This window comes from Thalassophryne amazonica, chromosome 9, assembly GCF_902500255.1.
Source record: "Thalassophryne amazonica chromosome 9, fThaAma1.1, whole genome shotgun sequence".
Taxonomy (NCBI): domain Eukaryota; kingdom Metazoa; phylum Chordata; class Actinopteri; order Batrachoidiformes; family Batrachoididae; genus Thalassophryne; species Thalassophryne amazonica.
Window position 1 is genome coordinate 53,086,084 of NC_047111.1, and position 27,717 is coordinate 53,113,800.

The window sequence follows — 27,717 nt, forward strand, 5'->3', positions numbered from 1 at the left end:
TCACCGCTTCCACTCGCGTGGAACCTCTGTTTTTTTTTGGGGGCCAGCGAACTTGTTTTTTGAGGTTAATCTATGTTACTGCGTAACTACGTTACGCAGCGGCTGAGCGCAGCACTTATTTCTCATTTGTCCAGAGGATTTACTCCTAGAGACAAAAAAAGTGGCAAGTTTGTGAGCAGCTCGTACTTGTTCTCGATGGGAGTCCTGCGAGCCGGTGAGCCCGTTCCTCCTCCTCCTCCTCCTCCTCCTCTTCTCCTCCTCCACCGGAGCTCTGATTGTTTCCTCCTGCGGGTCACCGCGCCTCGGACCGCAGCTGTCAAACCCCGGTAGGTGATACCAGCCATGGATAAACTGATTCCTGAGGTGACCGGGATGAAGTTGGGGCTTCTGTAACGGAGGAGACGGTTCCGAACTTGTGATCGCCGTTCGTTCGTCCGCGCGTCAAGCGGCTCGCTCGCGGCTCTCCACGACCATGGCGCTGAGCGGGAACTGTAGGACTAACCCCAAAGAGCAGGCGTCCGTCCAGAACAGCTTCCCAGATGTGGTTTGAATTAACGTAGGGGGGCAGGTTACTACACGCGACACTCAAACTTTGGTCGGCACCCCCAATTCTCTGCTGGGAAAGCTGTTCTCGTCCAAAAAAGATGCATCCAACGACCTGGCCAGAGACCCCAAGGGCCGCTACTTCATCGACAGAGACGGCTTTTTATTCCGCTATGTGTTGGATTATCTGCGGGACAAACAGGTCGTCCTCCCCGATCACTTCCGGAGAAAGGGAGGCTGAGGAAGGAGGCGGAGTACTTTCCAGCTGCCCGACTTGTGGAAGCTCCTGACCCCGGAGGAGGTCAAGCACAGTCCAGACGACTACTTACTTCCACACGGACTACGAGGATGGCTCCCAGGGCAGCGATCCCCGCGTGTGCCCGCCGCCGTCCCTCGTGCCCGCGGACAGGAAGAGCGGCTTCGTCACGGTGGGCTACCGGGGGTCGTGCACCATGGGCCGAGAGAGTCAGAGCGACGCCAAGTTTCGCAGAGTGCCGCGGATACTCATTTGCGGGCGCGTGGCTCTGGCCAAAGAAGTTTTCGGGGAGACCCTGAACGAGAGCAGGGACCCGGACCGGACCCCGGATCGGTACACCTCCCGCTTTTATCTCAAGTTCAAGCACCTGGAGAGGGCGTTTGACATGCTGTCAGAGTGCGGCTTCCAGATGGTGGCCTGCAACTCGTCAGTCACCGCCTCCTTTGTCAACCAGCACACCGAGGACAAGATCTGGTCCAGCTACACAGAATACGTCTTCTACCGTAAGTGTGTGTGTGTGTGTGTGTGTGTGTGTGGTGTGTGTGTGTGTGAGAGAGAGAGAGAGAGAGAGAGAGAGAGAGAGAGATGGATGGTAGAGGTGGGCGATACCGGGAATTTTGGTATTGATCCGATACCAAGTAAATACAAGCCCAGTATAGCCGATATTGATACCGATACCGATACTTTTTCATATTTAAGCTTCATAGAGCCAAAGGATGCAAAAGACCTAGGACAGAATTTCCCCATACATTGTACGTGACAACAAAATACTTTATTATCACAATCAACATTTTTGTTTAAAAAAATATCACTCAACACAACTTAAAACAAAATCTCCTGAGGTAGAGGGATGACAAACCACAATACAAGGATGCGCTGCTCCGTGTTGTGTGACAGAGCGCAGCGCTGCTCTTACAGAGAGTAGACTTTGATGAATTTGCGTGCGTAGCAGTCAGTGAGTGTGGGAGAGAAAACAAGCTTGAGTATCGATCTTTTTACATGAGGATCATCCAATATCAATACCAGCGTTGGTATCGATATTATCAATATTAGGATCGATCCGCCCACCTCTAATGGATGGGCCTGTCCTCTCTGATTACTGCTGTGGGCGTGTCTCGTGGTTCTGGGTGGATCTGCGACTTTTTGTGCACTTATACCTGAGATTTTGTCATTGTGGCAGAAAAAAAAAGTGTGTGTTACACCTCGAAAATCTTGTCACATACAGTCAGATCATAGGTAGTTGTTCGGCCTCTGTACAGAACCCAATAGGTTTGCAATGAAACAGCCGCGTATGTGTTCAAGGGCATATCTAGATTCTTGTAAGAGGGTGGGTGGGGGGTGGGGGGGTATTCATTCTCCTCTCTCAGAAACAATTTTTAAAATCTATAGCAATTTTTCTGCATTCTCAGACATTCCGGGAAGCTCAGTACTGACTCCCTAGTCCTAATTTTTAATGTGTATTTTTATTTTAAACACTGGACACTTCTTGTTCTGCATGCAGCAGCGTTCATCAGTCATCACTGTTTTGGCTGACCCCCCCCCCCCCCGATTCACCATTAGTGCTTACATCTTAGTCTTTAACGTTAATTCAGGGGGTTTAATAAAATACTGCATTAACCATTTAGGAATTACAGCCATTTTTATTCAGATTCATTTTAACAGCCTTTAAGTAACTGGACAAACTATATATATCAATTATTGTGTAGAAACTATCGTTTTACAGCTAGATTTTATAGACAAGCATTTTCAAGTCACTGGCTATGTCTTGGAGTCAGAATAAGAAAAAAAGATTTTTCTAAAAGGATTTCAAACAAGTGCATTGTCTGTACTCACCCACATTTCAGTGAGTGAACAATGATAAGTTTACCACAGACAAGTGATGCTTTTATACAGAAATGTTATACAAAGTGCAATTAAGTGATAATGACCTTTAGATCCCAGTATCAATATGCTTCTTGGGGTTACCATGCCGAACACACGTACCATGCTTGTTGACAGTCAGGCAATTAAGAAAGAAAATATTGTGCACACAAGATTTTTTTTTTTTTTGTGATAAAGAATGCTCCAGTGGCACGGTGGATGAGTGGTTAGCACTGTTACCTCACAGCGAGAAGGTCGAGGGTTCAATTCCCGTGGCCTTTCTGTGTGGAGTTTGCATGTTCTCTCCGTGTGTGCGTGGGTTTCCTCCGGGTGCTCCGGTTTCCTCCCACATCCAAAGACATGCGGGATAGGTGGATTGGAATCTTTAAAATTGTCCGTAGGTGTGTGTGTGGGTGTGTCTGTGTTTGTTTGTCTATTTGTGGCCCTGCGACAGACTAGCGTCCTGTCCTGGGTGTACCCCGCCTCGCGCTCAATGACTGCTGGGATAGGCTCCAGCCCCCCGCGACCCTTAATTGGACTAAGCAGTAGAAGATGAATGAATGAATAAATGCTCCAGTGACCTTGACCTTTAACCTTTTGATCTCAAAGTTAATTGACTTCTTGGGGTAAATATACCTAACACACACACACACACACACACACACACACACACACACACACACACACACACACACACACACACACACACACACACACACACACACACACACACACACACACACAAAGAAATTTAAAAGTAAGTTAATGCACTAACAAGATTTTTTTAAAAATAAAGTACATTAAAGTGACCATGACCTTTGACCTTGGGGTCACTATGCATAATGCATATACAAAGTTCGGTGACAGCTGAGCTAGTACAACTGAAGCAATCTTGTTCAAAAGTGAAATGTCGCATGACTGACTGACTGACTGACTGACTGAGTCATGGACTGAGTCAGGCCGCACAATGACGTCTGAACCATTAGATGCGGTGTGTAAAAATAAGAAATCTGTGCAAGGAAATGTGTCAGAACAAAAATACAATTCACGTCTCTGCTGTCCACCTGAAAGACAAATATTTTGCAAAATATGTCAGAATAATGTTATACATAACAAAAACAAACAAGATCCAGATCTTTGTCAGGTCAGATTAATTCTGTTAATATTCTTGTAGAATGTAATATCAGTGAGGGTTTTATCAGTTTACCTCTTTCACTGTAAAATCTGCAGCTTCTTTGGCACAGCATGAAACCTGCACAGTCAGCAGCAGCAGCAACATCTGCATCCATACCACTGATCACATGACCCTCCCTAATTGGTGGTACTGGTGCCGCTGTGCAACTCGCACCTGTCTCCTATTCTCATAGCGGACCTGTGGGTATACAGCTTTGTTAAAGAGCAGACACATGCGTGGATTTAAGAGTGCACAGTTAGCGTGTGAGGTTTTGTCTGAGCCCTGTGGAACAAAACCAATTAGAGCTCACACTTTAATTGGGGTTAAATTAACTTGTTATCTTTCCCCCAGAGCTACGAGACCTTCGCCACAAACGCGAGTGAAGGGCTAGTTTACGTCAAATCTATTACAGCACGTTGCAGCATTTTGCAACCGAGTGCCGGCTTGTTTATATTTCATTAAATTTAGCTGCGATTTAATCAGTTCGCCACTGTCTGTGGCACCGAAGACGCCAGAGATTCGACAACGCCAGCGTTCGTCGTTTCTCGGTGAAAGCTGTTTTCACTGTCTTCCATTTTCTCCGCCTGGTTTGCTTATTGCTATTGCTTCATTTTTTGCACTTTTTTTGCCGGAGTGCACTTGCATGAGAGATCATTATGACTTTTATAACGGCTCTCATAAGGTTTTATGAAGCCAACAAAACACTCCATATTCTCCAATCTGGCAGCATATAATAAATCTCAGTGCTGCCACTGTGGAGCTGCTGTAAGGAGGCAGGTGTAATGATAGTGGGAATTTGCTTAGATCACCCCTGTGCTGGATATTAGATCACTGGGGGAGGGGGGATTGTTCAGGCTTAATGCCTTTTTAAAATATAAGTCAAAAATAAAATGAGGGAACTAAAACTACTGGCTAAAGGACAGATCTGATTCCCACATTTTGTCAGTTCTTCGTGTCCTTACTACGACAGCGTTTTAAGGCCACATAGAATTTGTTTTTTTTAGACTTCGAGAATAAAGTCGTAATATTACGAGAATAAAGTCGTAATTTTAAGAGTTTGAGAATAAAGTCGTAATATTACGAGAATAAAGTCGTAATTTTCGGAGAAAAAAGTCGTAATTTTACGAGAATAAAGTCATAATATAATATTTCAACTTTATTCTCGTAATATTACAACTTTTTTCTCGTAATATTACGACTTTATTCTCAAAGTCCAAAAAAAAAAAAAAAAAAAAAAAGAAATTCAATGTGACCCTAAAACTCTGTCGTACCTTACAGAGGTTTTGGCTTGAAAAAAAAAAAGTTGTGTGGAAAAAAATGACATTTGCATTTTTTTTAAAAATGTACACCACATACACATTTCCATGTGAAGTGACACAAGTATGATATTTTTGTGCATCTCTATCAACAGATTTTTTTTTCCCACTTCAGATTTGAACCACGTGGGTTTCTATGTCTCTATTTTGACAACCAACAGCGCACATCCTATAGTGCACGCTGCAAGTGGTTTGGAGCATATCCTACTCTAGCGTTGCTACTTGTAAGGCATATAATCTGAGCACGTACTAACGCACACATTGCAAACCAGTTTTATTTAGTCAATTAATTGTGATTGCATTTTGGGTACAACATAAAATAAACCGATGTTAGTGCCTTGAAGAGACAGGTGCACCAACAATGGGTGCACTGCAGTTTACAAGGTCCAGTGGAGTACTGGCAAAAGTTTGCGTCAAACGTGAGTCACTTTCATAGTGGTGTATGACGGTGACGAGCTCCCTGAGGTGAAGCATAGCAGTGGCTCATGCAACCCCACCCGTATACCTGCATGTATGGCCCGACTTTTGATTCAGATGCAGTTTGTATTTTATCTGCATCAATGTGTCTGCTTTGAGAACAGACACACCAGTATACAGCTCAATCACAAACTAAAATGTGGAGTCCCCAAATGGAAAGATCAGCTATGACAGAAAATCACATTTAGTTAACTTCAGCCAGTACTGTGAATGCAGCATTCACAACAATTGCAGTCCAAAACTCTATTTTGGGGCTAGTCTGTGGTCATGTAACTGGGAGAATGGTCAGATGAGTCATACCTGTTTTTATTTCTGAGCAGTGTTTTTACTTTTTACCCGATGGCCATCAATTATGGCCATCGGGTATTGAGAAGGCTTTTCGTCCGTCTGTCCATGCTCAGCATAAATCCAGTCCGATTACTGCCAGACTGAAATTCACAGGGAACATTCCTGGGACGCAGACCTTGGACAGGTTCAAAGATGGTTAACCTTGATGTATTTTAAGTCATATTCTGTTTCAATCTGATTCGTTTTGCTTTTGAATGATGTGGGTGACAGCCAATCAGAGTAGAGCTGCACTGTGACGTCAGTCGCTGGTCTCTTCAAAACCACTTCCTGTTATGTTTATATACGTTTCTCATATGTTATGTAAAAGTTAGCAAGAAATACATACTTCTAAAACTGAAAACACTGTTTTTGGAACCTAACAACACCTCTGAACTTATTTACAAGACATTTTGCCAAGGTTAGCATGGTGACATCACTTCCTGGTGTAGCTACTTCCTAAAAGCTTCATTTATGGTATATTATCTAAAAGCTTGCGAGAAATAAACTCTTCTAAAACTGAAAACGCTGTTTTTGTAACCTGATAAGACCTCTGGAGTCATTTACAAGGCATTTTGTAGATGTCAGCTTGCACACTAACTTTTGCTAACTCAAAGCTAACTTTCTATGGAGTTAGATTTGTCTCATTAATAACTGCAAATGCACATATAGTGAGCTACAAATATTCCTTGATTTCCACAACATGAACAAATAACTGAAATTATGGTTCTTTGTCCAGTGAGACATCGGCATCAATTTGACCAGCTAACGCTTAGCCAGTGGTAGGTACTGTTAATCCGATAACCGATAATTATCTAAGATAACGTTTTCGCTAGCGGATTAGCTTTTCAGATAACTTTTAAAATCATCATTGGACCAATTATCTTCCGATAAATTGAGTTCCGATAACTTTCAGTCCAATAATATTTTTTTCTGGTAAAGTGAGCAAAGTTTAATGGTCAAAAAGGTTTGTAAACCCTAAAATCAAACATTTTAATCCTTGACGTGTGTAGATTAGCACTGGTACCACAGTCTCTTATACAAAGAGACTGGCAGCATGTTTTTGAAAACATGGCTATGATTGGTCCATCTGATACGTCGGCCGCTATTGGCTATCACACCACACTCTGTGATTGGCTGTGGCGTAACCGCCGAAAATGTAAGCTGGTCCACAGTCCAGTCCAGAGACTGTGGTACCAGTGCTACGTTGTAAACAAAGGCTGCAGCCAATCAGAGAGCGGCGTATCTCAGCCAATCAGCAAAATGTCAGAATACTGACTAAAAGTCACGTGACCAAATAACCTGATACCGACTCTTTTGCATTGGCTGGAGGAGTGGAACCAACTTATGTGTAGATCAGTGGATTTGGCAGACTGCCTGTCACTTGCTGATGATGTCACCATTAACTGTAAAACGTGATTGGCCGGTCGACACAGGGAGCATTGTGAGTGTAGTTCAGCTTCACTTTGGATGTTACAGTGTTATCACCTGCTCGACCCAAAAACAAAACGGACTAATTTCAACATTATTCTATTTTATTTCTTTGTAGTTAATGGTATAATTTAATCACCAAGGTTCGGTGAGAGAGAGGAGCTCTCATGGTGCAGCTGTTTCTTTTGTTTTTCTTGTTGCTTAATGCTGACAAATTCTACTGTATTTGTTGTCTTTCCAATGCCTGATTCTGTTTTTACTCTCTGTTTGAGGTGCAGCTCCATCCAGAGATGGGTGTGGTGTTTGCTTCTGCAACCCTACTGTCCTGTGCACTGGCAACATTTCCTGTGTATTCGTTTTGTAAATTGTTTTGTAAAATGTGTCATAGCATGGCCCAAGCAGTGGGTCATCCCTTTGAGTCTGGTCTGCTTGAGGTTTCTTCCTCAAATCATCAGAGGGAGTTTTTCCTTACCATTGTCGCCTGTGTGCTTGCTCTGGGGGTTGGTAAGGTTAGACCTTACTTGTGTGAAGCGCCTTGAGGCAACTTTGTTGTGATTTGGCGCTATATAAATGAAAATAATTTGAAAACAAATGATGATTTGATTTGAACACATACAAATTTTACGTAAAACAATAATAATTAATTAAACAACTGCAAATTAGAAAGAACACAATGCTCATACGGACGAGGGTATTTTAGCATTTTGTTATATTTTAATTTGTTGTGTAGGTATTTTGGATTTTGGTATTTGTTCCTTGGACATGGTTCTGCATCCAGAACTGTAGGTAATCCTTCAGCCTGCAGTTAATCCTTTTTTTGGGGGGGGGGGGGGGGGGGGGGGGGGTTGGTGATGGGATTGGCACTACAGTCACCATAAAAACACAAAGAAAACAACAAAAAAACCCAAACTACAATTCTTGTTCCTGTTCTCCGTTTGAATAACTCTGCTGCTGCCTTCCATCAGAGGGGAGTGCAGATTATGAAGGGGGTGGCAGAAAGCCATCTGAGGCTTCAACTCCTGACAAGATGAAGCCACATGACAGCACCAAGGGTCTTGTCTTTTGAGGATGGCGGCTGGTGCAGTGCTGAGGGGTCATCCACTGTATAGCTGCACCCAGGTCCAAACCTGAGGCAGCCTCTTGAACTATCTGCACAGAGATCAGGGAGCTGAGAGCTGCAGTAAAGACAGGTTATAAGATCACCACGTTCACCTGGATGTATATGATGAGACACATGAAAGGAGCAGATGTTGCAGATTTGCCAGCAAGCTGCCACTTCGGAGCTGGAACTGAATGAAATGCAAAAGCTTCACATTCTGTGACACTTGAGAATTACTTTATTGTAGATAAAATAATGTCTTTGAAACACTTTGTATCCTGGCTACAAAATTCTATTCATCTTGTTCCAGGTTTTTCTTGAAATGAGCCTGGGACTGGGGCCAGTATCACTGGTTAGAAACTGCTGAACCATATATGCGTTTACTTTCACCTCAGGGAAAAGCACTGCCAGCTCCATAAATCACACAAGTCACAAGATTGCATGGTTAAACAGCAAACAGAAGTATTAAAAAACCCCCCAAGAACTGTGATTCGCTGGGCTGGGACTGAGCTCGACGAGTGGCGTGCACGAAGCACTTCTGATAACTGAATAGCTCTCATCTCTCTTAACCCTCAGAAGTCATGCTAACAAGGAAAAATCAAATGGCATTGGGACTTACAACACACAAATGCACCTTATGTAATATCTGCTGGGTGTCTCTCTGGAGACTTCTTTTTGCTTACTGTCAAGCAACAGCAGTTTCAGTGGCCTTGCTGAGAAATGTTAAGGTTGTTAGAGGGTACACAATGAACGATGAGGGCATGAACATACGCAGATTTTTGCTATACCAGTGTCGCAGACCGAATGGTCCCTCCTAAAAACTGGTCCGCCCTGCCTTCACTGCGCATGCATCATTTCAGAGCTCAGCAGCTCGTCTGAGACTGAGTCTCTTCACCCAAAGTGATCAAATGGATTAATGGGATTATTAATCATCAAATGATAAAGGTAAAACCTGTTAAATCATTCTAAAGTCAGTTTTAAGCAGAATCATGGCCATTTTAAGTAGAAACGAGGCGATAATCTGTGACGCTTTGAAACGACAGACACGCAGTGACCGTAACAGCTAGCAGCTCGTGTAGTGGCCCGACAACTGGCCTGAATTAGGCCGGATACTGGCCGCCATTTCGGAGTAGGAATTCCACTACTAAACGACCAATTGGAGAGCAGCGCTCGTGCCACACCAAAGTGAGGCTGATGTCAGCATCTTGGCCACTAACCAATCACAGGCTAGGAGAGAGAGATAGGTGTCCGCCCTAATTCAGGCCGGTTGTTGGGTTACTCATGTAGCTGTTGCGCTCTGTTCGCTTCCTCCGTCAGTTATGATGAAATAATGCTGAATTTATGTGGAAATGATTGTTGTACACAAGCATCAGATATCTGTCGCTGAGATACATGATGACTGGAGTGCAGTTTGAAGCAGAAACGAGGTGATAATCAGTGTACCGCGGTTGATGACGCATGCACAGTGAAGGCAGAGTGGACTGATTTTTGGGGGGGCCGTTCGGCCTGCGACACCAGCTTCAGAATCACAAAACTCAATGCTAAAAATATTAGCTTAGACATGCTTATGTTATAAAGTTAGTAATAGGTAATAGGCAGGTTGCAATGGGGAAAGGGAGGATTATGGCAGAAGGGGAAAGTGGAAGTGGATGTGTGACAGTTTCATCCACAGACACATTTACGTGTGTCCCAGCAGAATGCTGCAGTGGCCAGTCACCTTCACATTAACCTGGAATGACCTCAGACGCCACATTCTACATGCATGTAGATGAACATATATGCCAATCGGCTTTTGTGAAGGCTTTATGTCCGTCCATCTGTCTTTGCTCAGCATAAGTCCAGTCCTATTTCTGCCAGGGTCTTCAAATTTACTGGGAACATTCTTGGGACACAGACCTTGGACAAGTTCAAAGATGGCTAACGCTGACCTATTTTAAGAAGTCAAAAGGTTCTGTTACGTATTTTTATGCTCATATGGCTGAGGGTATTTTTGCATTGCATTATATTTCTCATTGTAGCCAGTATTCAGTGAGCATCCACACACATTTGCAGGTGCACAGTGCCACCTGGTCACTGGCTGAGACAGATGAATGTAGGCGCTGTCAAGTTTTAACACTGGCTAAATACTGTCAACTGTTCAGCACGTGTCCAAGTTAGTAAATACTCCTTGATAAGGTAGACTTGGATATAATACTACTACGAATAATAAATATAACGCAATGCTAAAATAACCTCGGCTGTATGAGCATTGTTTTCTTTATAATTTGCAGTTGTTTAATTGGTAACCCAGTGCATATGAGGTCTGTTAGAAAAGTATCCAACGTTTTAATTTTTTTAAAAAACCATATGGATTTGAATCACGTGTGATTGCATCAGACAAGCATGAACCCTCGTGCGCATGCGTGAGTTTTTTCATGCCTGTCGGTTGCGTCATTCACCTGTGAGCAGGCTTGGAGTGAGGTGTGGTCCACCCCTCTCGTCTATTTTTTATTGCGAATAAATGTCTGAACGATTTGGAGCTTTGCTGCATCAATTTTTTTCCAGAAACTGTGAGAGACCTCCAGGTGGACACCGTTCGAAAAATTAATATGGCTTTCAGGGACGATTTTATGGGGATTAAACAGATTAAGGAGTGTTACTGCTCCTTTAAGGACGGCCCACAACTCCTGAGAGCGCGGCGCACTCCCAGCCCCCATTGACAGGCTGACACCCCGCTGGAACAACCAGATCATTTCTAACGTGAAGGCTTTGTTGATCCGGGACCTCGTCTGACTTTCACAAAAAGGCAGAAGATGTGGACATCAGCACTTTATCGACACATTCCACCGTTACAGGAGTTTTTTTCATGGAAAAAGAAGCGGAGGGACGCGCCACCGTGCCGCTCATGGTGCGGCACAAAACCACCTCGGTGTTGGTCTCACAGGACGGCTTAAACATGGATTTCAGATGGATTCCGGTTGCTTTTCAGTTGTGTGAATATCCGATTGTGATTGTGCATGAGCTGGACCTGCCCCAACATGTCCTGGAAGGCTTCATCACGGCGTTGCTTTGCGCCGAGCGGCTGCACTGTGACGCGCGGTGGAGCAGCTTCTCTTTCCATGACAAAAACTCCTGTAACAGTGAAAAGTGCCGTTCATTTTTAAACTGGACGCTGTCTTGATCCGGTATGTCATCTGACTAGCACAGGAATTGTGAAAAGATGTGGACATCAGCACTTTTCCAGCACATTAAGACAGACATGCGAAGGAGTTCCAAGCGTCGCGGTGCAGCCGCTCGGCGCAAAGCAACGCCGTGATGAAGCCTCACGGGACATATTCTGGCATGTCCAGCTCATGCACAATCACAATCGGATAATCACTCGACTGAAAAGCAACCGACAGCCGTCTGAAATCCACCTTTAAGCCGTCCTGTGAGACCAACACTGAGGTGGTTTTGTGCCGCGCCATGAGCGGCATGGTGGCGCGTCCCTCCGCTTCTTTTTCCATGAAAAAAACTCCTATAACGGTGGAATGTGTCGACAAAGTCCTGATGTCCACATCTTCTGCCTTTTTGTGAAAGTCAGACGAGGTCCCGGATCAACAAAGCTTTCACGCTGGAAATGATCTGGTTGTTCCAGCGGGGTGTCAGCCTGTCAATGGGGGCTGGGAGCGCACCGCGCTCTCAGCAGTTGTGGGCCGTCCTTAAAGGGGCAGTAACACCCCGTAATCTGTTTAATCCCCATAAAATCGTCCCTGAAAGCCATATTAATTTTTCGAATGGTGTCCACCTGGAGGTCTCTCACAGTTTCTGGAAAAAAATTGATGCAGCAAAGCTCCAAATTGTTCAGACATTTATTCGCAATAAAAAATAGACGAGAGGGGTGGACCACACCTCACTCCAAGCCTGCTCACAGGCGAATGACGCAACCGACAGGCATGAAAAAACTCACGCACGCGCACAAAGGTTCCAGCTTGTCTGATGCAATCACACGTGATTCAAATCCATATGGTTTTTGAAAAAAAATAAGGTCGGATACTTTTCTAACAGGCCTCGTATATATATATATATATATATATATATAAACGTATTGTATAAAAAAGGAGTCACTTTGTATCGACTGATGGAAAAGATTAAAACATTTCAGGAAAATGGGTTGGCATCACGCTTACTGATTCTCAAGTTCAGTCAATCATTCATTTTCTATAACTACTTATTCCAGTTAAGAGTCACTGGAGTTTTGGATGGGGGGACTGGAACCTATTCCACGGTCTTTGGGTGGGAGGAGGGGTACACCCTGGACAGGGTGCTAGTCAATCACAGGACCACTCAGAAGTTAAAGAGTTCTTATAATTAGGACTAAAATGTTTAGATGAAGAGAACAGTTTTAATTTCACATTTTTCCAAAATAGTTATTTGAGGACCACAATAAGCCAAGTCCATTATATGTACTTAAATGTTTAAAAGTTGAGGTGATGAAAATTTATGTGAAATTAAAAAAAGGAGCTATAAGATATGAAGTGATTAATTTAAAGCTGAATTTGATGAAAACTGTCTCGATATGATGGAAACAGGGCCATGCTTAATCCTTTTCCCTGTCTTAGATTCATCATTTGCAACACATTTATTTGTCATGTCAGGAAAATCTCCTCAACTGTGGAAGTAACAAAAAAATAATTGATAAATGAGGAAAATGATAGTGAAATAACCAGCCATCATATACAATATCTGACATTTATCAATTACATCTAGCACTTTTCTTGCTTATGCCTGTTAATAATTCTCCAAAAAAGAGCATTAAGAACAATTCACAATGCAGATTGTCAGGACCACACCAACCCATTGTTCATTAAATCTAAAATATTAAAACTCCATGATATGATTGCATTTAAAACTATTCAATTAATGTATAAAGTGAAACATAAGCAAATGCCCGTTAGAAATCAAGAATTTTTCATAGAGAGAGGGAAAATATAATCTAAGGGGCTTGTATTATTTTAAAAATGCAGGGGCTCAGGCAACCAGGAAAGGTTTCTGTGTCTACATTTGTGGCCCTAAAATATGGAATAAACTGATGGAGGAACTCAAGTGATGTCCAAACACTATTCAATTTACATATCAGTATAAATAAATGATGTTCTGTAGATATGTGACTGATAAAGGTTTGTGCTCTATGAGTTGCTGAATTGTACGAGGCCGCGACGTGCGAAGCCTCCGCTTCTCTTTCCATGACAAAAACTCCTGTAACAGTGGAATGTGCCGTTCATTTCCAAACTGGACGCTGTGTTTTATCGGGACGTCGTCTGACTAGCACAGGAATTGTGAAAAGACGTGGACATCAGCACTTTATCTGCACATTGAGACAGACGTGCGGAGGAATTCCGCGCGTCGCGGCGGTGCCGCATGGCGCACAGCAACGCAGTAATGAAGCCTCACGGGACATGTTCTGGCATGTCCAGGCACATCCACAATTTCTCGGATAATCACTCGATGGAAAAACCACTGACAGCTGTCTGAACGCCATCTCAAAGCCGTCCTGTGAGACCAAAATGGAGGTGGTTTTGTCTCGCTCCAGTAGCGAATCCATCGTGACGCGCGAAGCCTCCGCTCGGCTTTCCATGACAAAATCTCTTGTTAAAAGTGAAATCTGCCAGAAAATGGTTGATGTCCAGCTCTTGTGATGGCACACGGTGGTCACAGATCCAGACAGCCATCCGTTTAGAAATGAAATGGTCATTCAGCCTGTCGATGGTGGCTTCAGAGCGCGATGCGCCCCACAGCCACTGGGGGCCATCCTTAAAGCGACAGTAACACTCCTTATTCTCTACCAAGCCCGTAACATTTTCACCGAAAGCCAGATAAATTTTTCTAATGGTTTCCAGCTGCCAGTCTCTAACAGTTTCTGAAAAAATTCTGATGGAAAAAAAGCCCAAATCATTCCACCATTTCCTGACAATGAAAATCCGCCGAGGGGGCTGGACCACTCCTCACTCAAAGCCTGCTCACAGGCGAATGACGCAACCGACAGGCGTGGAAAAACTCACGCATGCGCACGAGGGTTCAAGCTTGTTTGACGCAATCACACATGATTCAAATCCATATGGTTTTTGAAAAAAATAATAAGGTCGGATACTTTTCTAATAGACCTCGTAAATCGTAAAGATAGTTTGTTTTGTAACATTGGGATTGTGTCCTATGAGTTGTAGTGATTGAGCGGTTGAAATAGGGAGTGCGAATAAATGTTTTTTTTGCCCCCCCCCCCCCCCCCCCCCACTCCTTTTGGACTGGATTTAACTGGATGGATGTGTAATTTTTTATATACATATGTACAATTTTTATTTCTTTGGTTAATGGGGTAGGCATCTACAAGCTTTGCTTCTGCCTAACCCCTTTCTGGCCACATGGGTACACTGTTAGACTATTTTCTCTTTTTCTTTGTTGGACTATTTTCTCTTTTTCTTTCTTTGTATGTTTCTTTGTATCCATGTGTGCCAAAATAAATTCAATAAAATAAATTAAATAAAATATTAGTGGTGTGCATGACTGGATTATTGCCATCATTTGAACAAGATGTGAAGTCCTTTCTTCCACTACTAGCATGATGCAACTCATTTCCCTGCTGCAGTTTTATGTTAAAAATGGGCCCACATTATTTTAGTTGCTCAAATTTCATTCAGCGAACAAAACAACTGTAATGATAAATAATTGTCTACTTATTCTATTATTTGGAAAACTTTATACTGGTTCATGTGGTGAGCTTGTTTAAGATTTTTATGTCCATAAGTGATTGCGAAGTCAAAGAAGCAACATGCCACATGTGGAGTGAACAGCAGCTTTGAATGGGTGTATTCAAATCCAGTTGTGGAGTCATCATTGCCTCCTATTGTTGCAATGAGCTGCATGTATTACTTTAGTCATCCCACTGCTGTGACCACACACAAGCACCTTGATTTCTGTTTCAGAAGTCTTCCTTTTTGTGTTCTTCCTCTTGGTTTCCACAATAAGTATAATTTGGCATACTTGAATATTCATGAAGTGTTATGCATTGACCGTTTGCGGTTGAATGCGGGCGTGCAGAATGATATGAGGCAGATCCACATGCACACATTTTAAGGTAGTGTGTGATTTATAAAGAGCACTTTGCCTGCAGGTGTGCCCATAAATGGTTTTATAAATGAGATTTTTATTTGTTTGGACTCCATTTTTGGCTTTTGTTCATACATATACTTTTAGCATGAACCTTGTGCAATGCTTTCTAAATGAGGCCTCTGGGCTCTGCCATCAGAAGTGTGTCTGTGTCCAGTGTCAAATTTATAGAGTGATTCTTGCACAAACTGAAAAAGGTTATGCCATTTTTCACCAGTCTTCTCCCTGTTTTAGTATGAAAAGGTAAATGAGTATCCGTTTATACCAGAACTGATTTGTACACAAACCCCCACATAAAAAAAAGTAAATTCACACCTGTTTTAACACATTATAAAAAGGGAACAAAGTAAGTAAGTAAGTCCATTCGGCTGTTCCCTTGTTTGCACTCGGGGTCGCCACAGCAAATCCGAGGTGGATCTGCATGTTGAATTGGCACAAGTTTTACACCGGATGCCCTTCCTGACGCAACTCCACATTAGATGGAGAAATGTGGCAGGGGTGGGGTTTGAACCGGGAACTGTCCACACTGACCACTAACCACTTATCCACCATCCCTGGCCCCCCAAAGAAGCATCAGTTGCATTCCCCTGCTCAGACCTCAGCCCTACATTCCACAAGGGTTTGGTATTTTCAGTGAATTAATGTGTAAATGACACAGCAAGCAGGTTATTAACTTCACACTCTATCTCAGTTCTGTTTCAAATTTACAATAAAACACTGAAAATTGTAAACATTGAAAATAAAAATGAATCAACTGATCCGTGCTGTTGGGGTGCTGTGAGCTAAAAGACAAACGACCAGAAACCAGAGTGAGCTGGAACGGCATAAACTTTTGTAAGCACCCATGAAAGTATTGCAGAAAAAAAAAAAACTCCCACTGTGAGCCTTTTAGTGGCTTTAAATATTGGATTATAGCTAGCTCAGCTGGATAAAATAAGAGGCTCTGACAGAGTGGAGCTGCTTCATTCCACAGCCAGAAGAGCGAGACCATAAAGGAGAAGCCAAATGATGCTGAGGAGTCAAATATTTAAGGGGTCACACATGCAAAATTGGTTTTTATGTAACTTTTAGATATCATTGATGTTTCACATTTTGACATCATAAGTACAGCAGTCCAGTTTGTGTAGAAAATCACTCACCACAACAAAAATTTAGACCTGGAATGGTTCATTACAGACTTACTGATAGACAGTCAGCTCTATAAGTAGTTGGCGACAAAAATGGCTGCAATTCCAAAAGTGGTCATGCAATATTTTTGATGAAGCTGTTAAAGGTTTAGTGCCACTGGGTTTTCTTCTTCTTCTTCTTTTTTTTAAGATTTCAGTCATAAAAAGAATTTTCTTTGGCACCACTATAATTTTATTCCTTAGCATTTAGATAAGGAATTCATAATATGATATTGCCAATATGATTAAAATTCATGCTGTCTGGAAAGAATTTAGAATTTCAACCCCTGAGTGGGAGAAATTCAAGGGATCAGATGCTATGACCAACAATTGGTAGATTTGGAAGTGATTTACAAGAAATCTTAGGGATGTTAAAGTAAGATGGTTCACAGGTCATCTCAAAACCTCACGCACACACACTTCCTCCTGTCGTAAGTCTGTATGACTGTGATGAAGGAAAAGGCAATATTCACCATGGGATTTCCCCCAGATAAATATGTCGTCTTCATTAAAATGAGCTGTAATTTTGGAATGTGTTACAAAAGTCAACCTACATTATAATGCTTTGGTAGAAACTAAGTTTTCTCAGTTTTGTGAAATTTAAAAGGCTCTATAACTTCAAACTAAATATAAAAGTCTACACAACAAGCACATATTGATTGTTTAAAATGAATGATTTGGGGTACAGAGACATTACAGAAATTGTGTTAACGCTGAGCTATATATTGCTCTGATTAACCCTAGCTACAAATGAGGGCGACTCGCAGTTGGTGTTTGTCCATTGATGGGTGTTCCCGAAGCGTAGCCAGGTCGTGGTTATTTGGTTTGAGTGTGCGCAATGAGTTTTTACTTCATTTTTGACTGCTTAATGGAATCAAAGTTCACTTGATTTTGTTTCAGTCAACATTTTCTAAGTGACAGTCCTGTATCGCTAGTTAGCATGCTAACATGTCCATAAGCTGTCTTTAGAAGTGTTCATTTTTTTGCTAACCTTTACAAAATATATGAGAAAAATGCCAAACATAGATTTATATAAAAATACAGCTGTTTTCCACCATCTTGGTTTATTTTGTTTGAGCAAGCAGCTGGCTAATGTCACGCTTCCTTTTCACACAGGCTTGCAGTCACCTTGCCACGTTATACAGAATTTGCATAAAACAGACTTCTTATCTATTCTGGCCCCACCTCGCTGGCGAGATAGTGACCGTTGTCGCTTGCCACTGCAAAACGCCTACCCTGATTGAAAAGGAATATCAAGTCATTGCTTGCCTCTGTCACTTGTTAATGTTAACGTGACCATAGAGTTGCATCTTAGACGTCTACATGTGATCTCCTGGTTGCTCTCTGAGCCAGACTTAATCTGTCTGTGCAGGGCTTACTACACCATTTAAAAAAAATGGAGCCATATGATTCAGTAAAACTGAGTCAAAGTTAAAGTCTGTATAAAATGTAGCTCATCTACATTTGTTGGTATTCACCCTGTCGAACCAGCAGGGATCCAAGGGCGTTAAAACTTTGTACATTTTAAAATGAAATGCATCACTCTGGTATACCGAGAGCAAAATTATTAGACTGGAACAAAATGTGTGCTCTTTTAAATAATTTGGTGTGTCATGTAGCAGTACTTTAATTATGGGAACAGTAATTCTGTACATATGAATAGTTGCACAGCGAAAACATCACACCCACTAAACATGGTCAGTCAGATGGAGTTTAATGCAGTTCATCAATTGTCAAAACATTTGGAACCATCACAGGGATGAAGCAAAAGTGATTATCTATGATGATCTGGTCATATTTTACAAATTTTATGTAAAACTATGTAGTTACAAAATGTAAGCTGATATAAAAAAAAACTCATAGATGACATGGTATTTATCAATTCTCTCCTATCCTCACACATTTAATGAACTTAAACAGCAGATTTTGTTAAACTTTGAATATAGTTTAACTGAAGAATAATTTAAAATGTATTTTAGAAAAAGTGAGACAGCAGTGCATTGGTGCAAGCTGTTAGCATGCAACATATATACAGATCCAGCCCTGAGCAATATATATATATATATATATATATATATATATATATATATATATATATATATATATATATATATATATATATATATATATAATGTGATAGTGTGTTAATTCTTCATTCATCAAATGATTAAATATGGTGCAGAATGGTGCAGATTACAAATCTTAATATTTATTGATGTTCCTCATCAGACTCCTGAAACTGAATTATAGGGACGTAAACAACAAAAACAAAAACAAGAGCAATCTGAGATTTCTGACGTCCACCAATCCAGATCCGGATCACCTCCAAAATTCAGTCTTTCATGCCGTAATATCTATCTGTGGTGCAAATTTGGTGAGAATCCGTGAAGTAGTTTTTTTTTTTTTTTTTTTTTTTTTTTACGTAATCCTTCAAAGTCTATATAAAGTGAAATCTTGAGCCAGAATCTGGATCTGGATCACCTCCAAAATTTAATGCAGTCTTCCATGGCCTATTATCTATTTGTGTTGAAAATGTTGTCAAAATCTGTGCAGTAGTTTTGACGGAATCCTGCTAGCACACAGACAGACAAATAAATACACTCAACAAAAATATAAACGCAACACTTTTGGTTTTGCTCCCATTTTGTATGAGATGAACTCAAAGATCTAAAACTTTTTCCACATACACAATATCACCATTTCCCTCAAATATTGTTCACAAACCAGTCTAAATCTGTGATAGTGAGCACTTCTCCTTTTGCTGAGATAATCCATCCCACCTCACAGGTGTACCATACCAAGATGCTGATTAGACACCATTATTAGTGCACAGGTGTGCCTTAGACTGCCCACAATAAAAGGCCACTCTGAAAGGTGCAGTTTTGTTTTATTGGGGGGGGATACCAGTCAGTATCTGGTGTGACCACCATTTGCCTCATGCAGTGCAACACATCTCCTTCGCATAGAGTTGATCAGGTTGTCAATTGTGGCCTGTGGAATGTTGGTCCACTCTTCAATGGCTGTGCGAAGTTGCTGGATATTGGCAGGAACTGGTACACGCTGTCGTATACGCCGGTCCAGAGCATCCCAGACATGCTCAATGGGTGACATGTCCGGTGAGTATGCCGGCCATGCAAGAACTGGGACTTCCAAGAATTGTGCACAGATCCTTGCAACATGGGGCCGTGCATTATCCTGCTGCAACATGAGGTGATGTTCTTGGATGTATGGCACAACAATGGGCCTCAGGATCTCGTCACGGTATCTCTGTGCATTCAAAATGCCATCAATAAAATGCACCTGTGTTCTTCGTCCATAACAGACGCCTGCCCATACCATAACCCCACCGCCACCATGGGCCACTCGATCCACAACACTGACATCAGAAAACCGCTCACCCACACGATGCCACACACGCTGTCTGCCATCTGCCTTGGACAGTGTGAACCGGGATTCATCCATGAAGAGAACACCTCTCCAACGTGCCAAACGCCAGCGAATGTGAGCATTTGCCCACTCAAGTCGATTACGACGACGAACTGGAGTCAGGTCGAGACCCCGATGAGGGCGACGATCATGCAGATGAGCTTCCCTGAGACGGTTTCTGACAGTTTGTGCAGAAATTCTTTGGTTATGCAAACCGATTGTTTCAGCAGCTGTCTGAGTGGCTGGTCTCAGACAATCTTGGAGGTGAACATGCTGGATGTGGAGGTCCTGGGCTGGTGTGGTTACACGTGGTCTGCGGTTGTGAGGCTGGTTGGATGTACTGCCAGATTCTCTGAAACGCCTTTGGAGACGGCTTATGGTAGAGAAATGAACATTCAATACACGAGCAACAGCTCTGGTTGATATTCCTGCTGTCAGCATGCCAATTGCACGCTCCCTCAAATTTTGCGACATCTGTGGCATTGTGCTGTGTGATAAAACTGCACCTTTCAGAGTGGCCTTTTATTGTGGGCAGTCTAAGGCACACCTGTGCACTAATAATGGTGTCTAATCAGCATCTTGGTATGGTACACCTGTGAGGTGGGATGGATTATCTCAGCAAAAGGAGAAGTGCTCACTATCACAGATTTAGACTGGTTTGTGAACAATATTTGAGGGAAATGGTGATATTGTGTATGTGGAAAAAGTTTTAGATCTTTGAGTTCATCTCATACAAAATGGGAGCAAAACCAAAAGTGTTGCGTTTATATTTTTGTTGAGTGTAAATAAACACAGATGATTTTATTACATCCTTGGCGGACGTAACAAAAAAAAAAAGTGAAATTGTAAACCTACAATATGTAACATGTACCGAATCATACACTTTCTACCTTAAAAAACACTGAGGTCTGCACTATTTATATGGTAAATGGGCTGCATTTATACAGCACTTTTCTATCTGAATCAGAAGCTCTGAGCACTTTACAACGATGCCGCACATTAACCCACCGGTCAGGGTGCTGTCACGCAAGGCACTCACTATACACCGGGAGCAACTTTGTCTGGCTGGGGTTTGAACAGAGTATCCTCTGGTCGCAAGCCCAGCCCTTAACCACTGGACCATCACCTCCCATGACCTTGATTTTTCATGTTTGCACAAAAATGAAATGTAAAAACCTCAGGAAAAATGTTCAAGTTGTGGATACAGTATATCCTCAAACCAGGTGTTGAAGAAAACCTAAAGTGATATTATTCTATTTTTTCCCCCACAGCACAGCCAGTGGGTTTGACACCACTATGGAGGGAATCAGTCAGTCATGCAGCATTTCATATGTGGGAGAGATAAGTGCTGCTGTACTGGCCCCATGTTATATGCTTTTGCACAAGCCTATCGATTTGGGGTCAAAAGTTCAAAGGGCAAGCTCACTGAACCGTATTTTATAAAGCATATCGCAAGCCCACTAACTTTCTTTTTTGCTGTTGCTTTTGTTCAAAGATGGCTAACCTTGATGTATTTTAAGAGGTTAAAAATTCACATTCTGCTTCATTCTGATCGGTTTTGTTTTTGAGTGATGCAGGTGACAGCCAGTCAGAATAGAGCTGCACCATGACTTCAGTTGCTGGTATCTTCAAAACCGCGTTGTTTTGTGTGTTTATATTCATGTCTCTCACATATTATGTAAAAGCTAGAAACTAGCTAGAGCTACTTCTAACACTGAAAACGCTGTTTTTGGAACATAATAACACCTCTGAACTTATTTATAAGTTATTTCGCTGAGGTTAGCATGGTGACGTCACTTCCTGGTGTAGCTACTTGCCAACAGCTTAGTTTCTGGTATATTATATTATCAAAAATTTCTTTGTGATTAATAAAGTTCTTTCTTATTCTTATGTAAAAGCGAGTGAGAAATAAACACTTCTAAAACTGAAAATGCTGTTTTTGGAACATAATAACACCTCTGAACTTATTTATAAGCTTTTTCGCTGAGGTTAGCATGGTGACGTCACTTCCTGGTGTAGCTACTTGCTAACAGCTTAGTTTCTGGTATATTATATTATCAAAAATTTCTTTGGGATTAATAAAGTTCTTTATTATTCTTATGTAAAAGCTAGTGAGAAATAAACACTTCTAAAACTGAAAACGCTGTTTTGTAATCTGATAACACTTGTGGAAGGATTTACAAGACATTTTGTGGACGTTAGCTTGCACAGTAACTTTCGCTAACTCAAAGCTAACTTCCTATGGAATAATTTTGTCTCATTAATAACTGGAAATGCACAGAGGGTGACCAACAAATATTCCTTGATTTGCATAACATGAACAAAAGATGATTTGCTTTGAACATGTACAAATTGTACGCAAGACAAGAGGATCTTAATAATTAATTAAACAACTGCAAATTATAAAGAACACAATGCTCATACGGCCGAGTGAATTTTAGCATTGCATTATGTTTTGATGCTTGGATGAGGAAACCTGACAGAAAAGTTCAAAGATTTCAACCATAGCATGACCTTGATGCTGTGATTTGTGTCAAACCATGAGGCAGATTTAGCGTTACACCCCGACAGCATCAGTTGGCCTGTTCTTACTCAGAGTCCTGGTGGTCATTGAGGTCGCTGTTGCTGGTTCGTACCAGCATTCCTCAGCATCCTTTGTCTCTTTCAATCCTCTTGTTTTTAAACATGGATATTTCTGGATGCTGCTCCCCTCTGACTGTGTCTCTTCTGTTTGTGACTTTTCATATGGGGTACGGTCCTAGAAGGCAAATGCACATAGCAATTTGTTGCATGACTGGAGTGACTGATAATTAATCATATCTGTTGACAGTTGGCGCATGATTCGCTGCAGGGCCTGACAGAGTCTAGGATCACCACGCGAACAACATCGTTTGTGTGACAAACGGTTCACTGAGATGATAGAAGGAAAAAGAAACTGAAATTTTTGGGTCTGGATTCATTTCCCAAGGCTTTATGTTTTTACATCATCTAAATGTGTTACAGTTGACAGTCAGGACGAGGCGTTTTTGTGCGACTGTGTGTGCAGCTGGATGACACAGTCTGCCATTAGCTTGTTGCACATAAATGAGTAACTCCTTGTGCCGCAAATGTGTTTTGGCAGGTGGGAAAGAAGGGGCTATGGCAATCATTATGATGTGTGTGCGTTTACACCGCCACTCCAACATGCCTGCACCCACCAAACCCACACACACACGTAAGACTACATCATCCTGCAGGCTCTCTCCGGCCCCACCGCTGCTGACATTAGCTGTGGCAGTCCCATGTTGCAGGCCTGTAGGAAGTGATTAGCCGTGGAGCAGACGAGCCATGACAGCTCTGAGGAGAGTCTTGATAGGGACAGCTGCTACCCTGGCCTCAGCTCTACAGGGAACTCCACCACCTCACACCTCATCTCTATTATTCAGGCAAAAAGACAGAGGAGGCAGAGAGTGCATCAAAGGAAAAAACAATTTAATTCAAGGGGTGCTGCAAAGATATAACATTAACCCCCTGGGGTCGACTCCATCGTATACGACGGCTAAGACCAAAAAAGTATGTTTCTATCTCATATCATTCAAAAGTTATTTATAATTTATAAATAACTTTAACTGAAAAGTTAACGCTGCAGACTTTCGAGCCAGCCATCGGCCGTCTTTGTACTCCTCATAGAAGCTGTGTGATGATGTGCGCAATGTGAGTGTCCATTCAGAATTACTTCACCGCCACATGGTTTTACAAAATCCAATCGTAGGGCAGATTTACCTCACGTGAAAAGCCAAAGATTGTTTTCAGGAGTGATATGTTACTAGTTGGCCCGTTTGAATAGCCCCCTGGGTGCTCCAATGAGTACATACAACCCCTGGCAAAAATTCTGGAATCACCGGCCTCTGAAGATGTTCATTCAGTTGTTTAATTTTGTAGAAAAAAAGCAGATCACAGACATGACACAAAACTAAAGTCATTTCAAATGGCAACTTTCTGGCTTTAAGAAACACTATAAGAAATCAGGAAAAAAAAATTGTGGCAGTCAGTAACGGTTACTTTTTTAGACCAAGCAGAGGGAAAAAAATATGGAATCACTCAATTCTGAGGAAAAAATTATGGAATCATGAAAAACAAAAGAACGCTCCAACACATCACTAGTATTTTGTTGCACCACCTCTGGCTTTTATAACAGCTTGCAGTCTCTGAGGCATGGACTTAATGAGTGACAACAGTACTCTTCATCAATCTGGCTCCAACTTTCTCTGATTGCTGTTGCCAGATCAGCTTTGCAGGTTGGAGCCTTGTCATGGACCATTTTCTTCAACTTCCCCCAAAGATTTTCAATTGGATTAAGATCCGGACTATTTGCAGGCCATGACATTGACCCTATGTGTCTTTTTGCAAGGAATGTTTTCACAGTTTTTGCTCTATGGCAAGATGCATTATCATCTTGAAAAATGATTTCATCATCCCCAAACATCCTTTCAATTGATGGGATAAGAAAATTGTCCAAAAATATCAACGTAAACTTGTGCATTTATTGATGATGTAATGACAGCCATCTCCCCAGTGCCTTTACCTGACATGCAGCCCCATATCATCAATGATTGTGGAAATTTACATGTTCTCTTCAGGCAGTCATTTTTATAAATCTCATTGGAACGGCACCAAACAAAAGTTCCAGCATCATCACCTTGCCCAATACAGATTCGAGATTCATCATTCATTCAGAATATGACTTTCATCCAGTCATCTACATTCCACGACTGCTTTTCCTTAGCCCATTGTAACCTTGTTTTTTTCTGTTTAGGTGTTAATGATGGCTTTCATTTAGCTTTTCTGTATGTAAATCCCATTTCCTTTAGGCGGTTTCTTACAGTTCGGTCACAGACGTTGACTCCAGTTTTCTCCCATTCGTTCCTCATATGTTTTGTTCTGCATTTTCGATTTTTGAGACATATTGCTTTAAGTTTGCTGTCTTGACGCTTTGATGTCTTCCTTGGTCTACCAGTATGTTTGCCTTTAACAACCTGAGTTGTCCAGAGTTTAGACACAGCTGACTGTGAACAACCAACATCTTTTGCAACATTGTGTGATGATTTACCCTCTTTTAAGAGTTTGATAATCCTCTCCTTTGTTTCAATTGACATCTCTTGTGTTGGAGCCATGATTCATGTCAGTCCACTTGGTGCAACAGCTCTCCAAGGTGTGATCACTCCTTTTTAGATGCAGACTAACGAGCAGATGTGATTTGATGCAGGTGTTAGTTTTGGGCATGAAAATTTACAGGGTGATTCCATAATTTATTCCTCAGAATTGAGTGAGTCCATATTTTTTTCCCTCTGCTTGGTCTAAAAAAGTAACCGTTACTGACTGCCACAGTTTTTTTTTCTTGATTTCTTATAGTGTTTCTTAAAGCCAGAAAGTTGCCATTTGAAATGACTTTAGTTTTGTGTCATGTCTGTGATCTGCTTTTTTTTTCTACAAAATTAAACAACTGAATGAACATCCTCCGAGGCTGGTGATTCCATAATTTTTGCCAGGGGTACTATTAGTACATACTCAGTGTGGCCTGCGCCATTACGCACAGCGATCAGTGAAAGAAGGAGCAGACGGAGAGGCTCTGATGACAATCTCACATGCTCAAACAAAGAGTGCGTAACTATCAGAATTGCTCCACTTGTTTGCATGTGAATGTTACTGGATAACTCTGTTGCTTTCTCTGCGTAAAGCACTGTTTACCATATCAATGGACAACAAAATGCATAGACCATTTTATATATATTGTTCAAAATGTGCATTTGTGTTTATTGTTTGAACCTTTTTGTTGTCCAGCCTTTCACACAAGACCTCAAATTACCTTTATAAAGTGTCAAAACAGTTGTTTATTATAGTTTGCTGTGTGTTTTGAATAAATGTGTGTGGAAAATTATTTTTTGCTTCATTTTTTCCTTGCCTATTTTTGATTGTAAACCTTTATTACACTTATAAAACACAACAAAAACATATATATTCTGAAAGCACAGGTTGACCTGAAAAAAAAGGAGACATAAAACTTGATTGTGGGATGCAGGGAGAGCTGTTAACAGCAATAATAAAACATTTATGCCAGGTGAGTGAACTGTCCAAAAAATGCCCTCGGACCCCAGAGGGTTAACCATTGGGTTGGTAAGGTTAGACCTTACTGGTGTGAAGCGCCTTGAGACAGCTTTGGTATGATTTGGTGCGATGTAAATGAAATAAAATGAAAATGAAATTAATGAACCATTTAGGAAGTATGGCCATTTCCATACTTAGTGCCTGATTTCTGAAAGATTTGCATGTGTGAAAACCGTACACAAACGATGCTGCACTCACAAATACACATGCATGATGAGTTGCTAACAGTGCACAATGAGGATTGTATCTGTTAAATGTGCAAAACAGCATTGTCAGTTTAGCACCTTTGCCTTCATGAATATGAAATTTGGGGTTTGTCCACCCGAGAGTGCAAAATTGTGGAAGGAAACGTGCAAACAGGTGAGGTTTGGACATGCAACATGATTTAGCAGGTGCTCATAGCGTTTGCGGTGGCACAGTGGTGTAGTGGTTAGCACTGTTTCCTCACAGCAAGACTTACATCAATTTACAATTTACGATGATTTCTTTAATTAATTTAAAGCCTGATTTATGCTTCTGCACTCAACAAAAATATAAACGCAACACTTTTGGTTTTGCTCCCATTTTGTATGAGATGAACTCAAAGATCTAAATCTTTTTCCACATACACAATATCACCATTTCTCTCAAATATTGTTCACAAACCAGTCTAAATCTGTGATAGTGAGCACTTCTCCTTTGCTGAGATAATCCATCCCACCTCACAGGTGTGCCATATCAAGATGCTGATTAGACACCATGATTAGTGCACAGGTGTGCCTTAGACTGCCCACAATAAAAGGCCACTCTGAAAGGTGCAGTTTTATCACACAGCACAATGCCACAGATGTCGCAAGATTTGAGGGAGCGTGCAATTGGCATGCTGACAGCAGGAATGTCAACCAGAGCTGTTGCTCGTGTATTGAATGTTCATTTCTCTACCATAAGCCGTCTCCAAAGTCGTTTCAGAGAATTTGGCAGTACATCCAACCAGCCTCACAACCGCAGACCACGTGTAACCACACCAGCCCAGGACCTCCACATCCAGCATGTTCACCTCCAAGATCGTCTGAGACCAGCCACTCGGACAGCAGCTGAAACAATCGGTTTGCATAACCAAAGAATTTCTGCACAAACTGTCAGAAACCATCTCAGGGAAGCTCATCTGCATGCTCGTCGTCCTCATTTGGGTCTCGACCTGACTCCAGTTTGTCATCGTAACCGACTTGAGTGGGCAAATGCTCACATTCGCTGGCATTTGGCACGTTGGAGAGGTGTTCTCTTCACGGATGAATCCCGGTTCACACTGTTCAGGGCAGATGGCAGACAGCGTGTGTGGCGTCGTGTGTGTGAGCGGTTTTCTGATGTCAATGCTGTGGATCGAGTGGCCCATGGTGGCT

The 27,717-nt window shown here is 41.8% G+C and overlaps 1 protein-coding gene across 1 annotated transcript in view; it reads left to right on the forward strand.

Annotated features, from left to right (window-relative positions):
* Window positions 1-444: 444 nt before the first annotated feature.
* kctd16b (potassium channel tetramerization domain containing 16b) overlaps window positions 445-27,717 on the forward strand; it is a 321,307-nt gene continuing 294,034 nt past the window's right edge. Inside the window, 2 exon segments of the mRNA XM_034178052.1 lie at window positions 445-871; window positions 873-1,302. Coding sequence (XP_034033943.1) covers window positions 473-871; window positions 873-1,302 — 829 coding nt within the window. The 5' untranslated portion in view covers window positions 445-472.